The sequence below is a fragment of the Meriones unguiculatus genome, chromosome 9 (genome assembly GCF_030254825.1).
Source record: "Meriones unguiculatus strain TT.TT164.6M chromosome 9, Bangor_MerUng_6.1, whole genome shotgun sequence".
Lineage (NCBI taxonomy): Eukaryota > Metazoa > Chordata > Mammalia > Rodentia > Muridae > Meriones > Meriones unguiculatus.
The window spans coordinates 50,186,421-50,192,420 of record NC_083357.1 but is presented as its reverse complement, the minus strand read 5'-3'; the positions used below and the strand labels follow the sequence as shown (position 1 = coordinate 50,192,420).

Sequence of the window (6,000 nt, the reverse complement as noted above, 5' to 3'; positions counted from 1 at the left end):
AGTCACGCCGCTGAAGCGGATTAGGGCGGAGCGGCCTGCGCGCGGAGCTGTCTAGCCGTGCAGCGGGGCTGGCTTTTCGCGTCGGTTTGCAGGCGGTCTGTGATGGCGGCGGTCGGTGAGCAGAGCCCGAGTGTGGCGGCGCAGGCTATGTCCGTTCCCGACAGCACTGCCGGTTCTCCCGAGGCCGAGCGAGGAGTGGGAGCAGATGGCGATGAGAAGGACGCCGCCACTAAAGGGCCGGAGGCCGTTGGGGACAGCGAGGAGGATGCGGAGGACGTGTTCGAGGTGGAGAAGATCCTGGACATGATGTGCGAGGGAGTATGTGGGGGATGCGCGGCCGGAGGGCGGGCACGGTGGGGAGGATCCCGGTGGAACGCCGAGCAGCCCGGGAGGACGGTGCCCGTCCGTGAGCACCTGACGGACGCGTGGGGCGAGCGCAGAGTGACATCTCGGGAAGGTCCGTGGTCGCGTTTGTGGAGAATGGAGGCTTAGGGAGGTTTTAGGTGTCGTTTCGGTAGAAAAGACGAAGCCGGGGCATGTAATGTTGAGGCGCAGGATGCCAGGCTGTTGGTGGCTTTCAGCCTTTGGGGTACGGTTAGGTCTATAGCTCCCCGTTAGCCAGGACTGGCGGGAACCCTACGAGTCGCCAGAGTCCATCACACCGTTGTCCCAGTGTTTTCTAAGAGTAGAAAATGCTCCATGGGTTAAATTCAGCAATTCCCATTCGTTCTCACAGTCAAACCCCAATCACACCAAGTGGTCGGGATGGTAAAGGTTTCCAAAACTCAAATGCCATCCCTTCCTCCTCTGCGCGTTTTATGCTTGTGACTCACAGATTTAGAGTAAGCTTGGAAGGAGAATCTTAGCACGTCACGCTTGGGCACTTAGCGTCCTCCTTGCTGCGACTGTTGTCCCTGGAAGAAATTCTTACTCTGTTCTTCCAGGTCTTGGGATCCGTCCGTTTGTAATGCCTCCCCCCACCCTTTTGCAGAGCCCTCTGCAAGGTGCTTTCGCATTTCTGTCTTCATGCCCTTTGGAGACCTCTGTTTAAGTCGTTGGCTTTCTTTCTGCTCTAGATTGTGGGCTCTTTTAATCTGGGGGTGTGGTTTTTGTTAATCACTGATACTTAGTCCAGTAACAGCATGTGCCGATTTTTTGTCCTCTGATAATGAGGACTGCACCTAGGGTCTCCTGCATGCTGGGCAAGAGCTTTACCACCGACCTCTCTCCCCCAATCCTCAGATTATTAAACTGAGTGCCTGAAACGTAGGTTTGGAGAAAGGAGATAGGATGGCCAGTAGATAGGTAGCACGCCTGGACGATGGTTTGTTTCTGTTATATTTTCTGTCATTTGTTATCATCAGTTGACAAACAACGTCTTTCATCTGTCGACAGACATTTTAAAATCGACTGCTGTTTACCATGATGTTGGCTTGATGCTAAAGATTTTCTTAAAGTGGTTCTCTTCTCTGACAGCTTCTTTTCTGTTTTTGTTTTGTTTTGCTTTGTTTTGTTTTGAGTCAGGGTTTCTCTGTAGACCAGGCTGGCCTTAGAACTCAGAAATCTGCCTGCCTCTGCCTCCTGGATGCTGGGACTAAAGGTGTGTGCCACCACCATCTGGCCTGATTGGTAAAGATTTTTTTTTAAGAAAATATTTCTAGCCTTTATTTTTATGTGGATGGGTGTTCAGCCTGTGCATCTGTGTGTTCACCACATTCTTGCCCAGAGAAGAGGCCATTGGGTCCCCTGGAACTGGAATTACAGATAGATGGTTGTGAGCTGCCACATGGGTTCTGGGAATGGATCGCAAATCCTCTGGGAGAGCTCTCAACCACAGAGATACGGCTTCCTCTGGTATCCCCTACTGCCACACTCTTGTTTTTTGAGGTAGGATCTCTCTCTGAAGTCCAGGCTGGCTTAGAGCCTGAGACCCTCCTGCAGCTTCCTGACGCAGGAAAATTCTCTTGTCAAAGGAGAGTTAAATTATTTAAATCCAGTGTCATTATTATGAAGCCTGAGAGAAAGGGCCGGAATTCAAATCCCCAAAGCTCATGTAGAGCTGGGTGCCAGTCTGTAAACCGGGTGTTCCTGTTGGGAGATGGGTGATGGAGACAGGAGAATGCCTGCTGTTTTCTCCTCTTGTGCAGTGTTAAACCACTAGGGACCCTGGAACTCAGGCACTGTAGGCCTTCTTGTGGGCACTGGGAATCACACCCCAGGTCCAGGTCTTCTGCAAGAGCGGTTAAGTGCATGTGTTCTTTTTTTTGAGACATGGTTCTCAAAATGTAGCCCAGGATGACCTATGAAACATAGGCTAGCCTCAGACTCCGAAGTTGTTTCCTCCTTTTCTTCTCAAAGGATTGCAGGTGTGTACCTGCAAACCCAGGCAGCAAACTTATTTTATTTAACTAATTAATTATTCATTTATGTTTAAATGTTTATTTATGTGCATTGGTGTTTTGCTTGCATGTATATTGTTGTGAGGGTGTCAGATCCCCTGGAATTGGAGTGACAGATAGTTGTGAGCTGCCAAGTGGGTGCTGAGACTTGAACCTGGGTCCTCTTAACAGCAGAGCCATCTCTGCAGTCCTTACTTTTTTGTTGCTGTTGTTGGTTTGGTTTGGCTTGGTTTCCGACACAGGCTTTCTCTCTGTAGCGTTGGCTGTCCTGGACTCACTTTGTAGACCAGGCTGGCCTTAAACTCACAGAGATCTGAGTGCTGGGATTCTACGTATTTGCCACGGGAGCTGCCAACCCCTTGCTTTTTATTTATTTATTATTTAAAAAATATTTATTTTGTTTTATGTACATTAGTGTGAAGGTGTCAGGTCCCTTAGAATTGGTGTTATAGACAGTTGTGAGCTGCCATGTAGGTGCTGGGAATTGAACCCAGGTCCTTTGGAAGAGCAGATAGTGCTCTTAACCACTGAGCCATCTTCTTCCCCCCAACCCCCACACACCCCGCTTTTATTTTAAAGGATTTATTATTATTTGTCTATGCCTGTGGATGCCTTTGAAGAGCAGGAGGGGGGTTGGGTCTGTGGAGCTGCAGCTGGTGGTGAGCTCCTGAAAGGACAGGAGCAGCAGAGTGCTCTTAACTGTTAGCCACATCTCCCTCCCAGCTGCCATTCTGTTAGTCCTCTTTCAGTATGGTATCTGGGGCTCTAAAATCAGGTTGTCACGTTTATGCCAGAAGCGCCTTTACCTGTTAAGCCACTTTGCTGTTTTCCAACTCCCTTTTAAATTTCACCAGACCTGTGGTTGAGAATTAATACACTGCCAGAGAAGTACAGGTGTGCCGCTGCTGCTGCTGCTGTTCTACATCCAAACAAGCCAGGCAGGGCTGGAGAGATGGCTCAGCTCCTCCACAGGTCCTGAGTTCAGCTCTCAGCAACCACATGGTGGCTCACACCCACCTGTACTGGAATCTGATGCCTTTTCCTGGTATGTAAGCGTACCTGCAGATAGAGCACTCATAAATAAATAAAATCTTCAAACAAAGGAAAAACAAGCCAGGCTACAGGCAAAAGCAGGCAGATCTCTGAGTTCAAGGTCAGCCTGCTCTACAAAGCAAGTTTCAGAACATCCAGGGCTACACAGTGAAACCCTGTCTTGAAAAAAAAAAAAAAGGAAAGAAAAAAAATTAAACAATATTGCTTATATGATAGGATTAATCTCCCATTACGAAAAAAAAATCATTGTTGAGTGACTTATTTTTTATTGCTATTTTTAGTGCATACATTGCTTTATAATCAGAAAAAGACATCAGTCATGGTTCTGTTTTATTTTGTTTTGGTGTGGAGGTTGGGTTTTTGAGACAGGGCTTCTCTGTGTAGCCCTAGCCACTCTGTAGACCATGCCAGCCTCAAATTTAGAAATCCACCCTGCGTTCCCCCAAATGCTGGGATTAAAGGTTTGGGTCACTGCTGCCTGGCAAGTCAGCAGTTTGTTTTTTTCACCCCCAGGGTTTCTCTGTGTAGCCTCGGCTCTCCTGGCACTCTGTAGACCAGGCTGCCTTGAACTCCAAGGTCCACCTGTCTCTGCCTCCCAAGTGCTGGGATTAAGGCTCCGTGAGTCTTAAAAAGCATTTTAATGGCAACCTCCTCTGCCATAAGATACTGGATTCGAGATGAATAGGCACACTTTCAATTGATGTTAATTTTTATTTTGATGTAGTTTCCAAGTTCTCTTGTTCTCAGCAGCTGAGTGGTTTTGAAATTTTAATCAGTAATATGTCTGTTTTTCATTTATGCTACAGGGTAAGACCCTTTATAAAGTTCGGTGGAAAGGATATACATCTGATGATGATACCTGGGAGCCTGAGGTTCATCTGGAGGACTGTAAAGAAGTTCTTCTTGAATTTAGGAATAAGCTTGCTGAGAACAAAGCCAAAGCTGTCAAGAAAGATATCCAGGTATCAAGTTTTATCTCATACTTTTTTTGTTTGATATTCATAATTTTGGTCATACAAAGTATGCATAATAAAAAAATTGATGAAAAATACAGTGTCTGGTATTTCCTGTGTGGATTCCATGTTGCTCACAGAAGACTGCTTCTGCTGATTTTATTTTGCTGCACTCTTCTTTTCCAGCCTTTAATTCTGTTTGACAGACAAATATGTTCTCTATGTTGCTAGTAACCTTACAGTGTAGTGAAATATCAAACATAATTTAAAAAGGTTTGTTTTGCTTATAGTTCTAGAGGTGTTAGTCTACCTATGTGGATGTCTCTGATGGGGAACACTAGGGAACTCTTAAGTTTCTTGTTTTCATAAGCCAGGAAGCAGAAGAAACCAGGGTCCCCCAATCCTCTTTGAGGTCATGTCACAAATGGAACTAAGAATCCTTAGGCTTCACCTCCCTAAGACTCCACCACCTTCTATTACTGCCTCCCAACACAAGGACCTTTGGAGGACATTCACCATTCAAATTATAGCAGACATGAATATTGGCTAATAAGGTAAGGTCTGTTTTATAACCCAGTACTCATGACAATTAGTGTATTCAGTGATGCAGCACCTGCCCAGCATGTTTAAGGCCCTGGATTCCAGCTCCAAGCGGAGAAATGGGAGTAATACACATAAAAGTGAAGGAACATAGAGGCAGACACATCATGATTTCATATTTGCCCATGATGTGAGCAACTATTAAATATATATGATTATTGCCATAATTATTATTTTGTTCTAATTTATAATATTGTTAGATTATAACACATACATTCATACTTAATCTATGTTATTAACATTCTTTATTTAACCTTTTCTGCTAGTTAAACATTTCTTTTTTGAGACAGAGTCTCATAAGGTAATCCTGGTTTGCCTAGAACTCTGTACCAGACTGGCTTGGAACTCACAGAGATCACCTGCCTCAGCCTCTTGAATGCTGGGATTGCAGGTGTGCACTACCATGCCTGATTTTGTTTTTGAGACAGTTTTACTCTATCTCTAGCTGACCTGGGACTGTGTAGATCAAGCTGATCTTGAACTTCTGATTCTCCTGCTTTTGCCTCTTGAGTGCTGGAATTATGGGTAGCATAACTAGCAAAATTAAACAGTTTTTAATCCCCCTTTTTTGTTTTGTTTTGTTCTGTTTTTTGGCAGTATTTTGTATTGAGCTGCTATTTTACCACAGAGCTAAACCCTCAAGCCCCAACCACTTAATTTTGTGGTAGATATTTGTGGGCTTTTTGTTGTTGTTATGTCATTGCTTTGTTATGTAAAGGTTCAAGGAGATTCAAAAGATTAAGCCAGTACCACCACATTCCCTGACCTTTTCAATTCTAGACACTGTAGGAAAACATTTTTCCATCCTCTTTCTGTTAATTTATTTAGTATAAAACAGTTTTGGAAAAGGAATATAAATTCAGTTTGCTTAAGTTTTTGTTTTTTATACAAATAGCTTATTCTTCATTTCTGAAACAGAGTTTCTCTGTATAGCCCTGGCTGCCCTGGACGCTCTATAAAGAGAGATACCCACTCAGATACCCACCTGTCTTTCC

General features: G+C 44.8%; 1 protein-coding gene across 3 annotated transcripts in view; it reads left to right on the top strand.

The window, feature by feature from the left end:
- Window positions 1-6,000, top strand: part of Mphosph8 (M-phase phosphoprotein 8) — a 31,554-nt gene continuing 25,554 nt past the window's right edge. For 2 of the 3 annotated variants that reach the window (XM_060391143.1, XM_021663823.2), the window contains exons 1-2: window positions 2-318; window positions 4,259-4,414. In XM_060391143.1, coding sequence (XP_060247126.1) covers window positions 103-318; window positions 4,259-4,414 — 372 coding nt within the window. In that variant the 5' untranslated portion in view covers window positions 2-102. Of the gene's footprint in view, window positions 319-4,258; window positions 4,415-6,000 lie in introns of all 3 variants that reach the window. The other variant, XR_009594186.1, reaches the window with a different exon arrangement.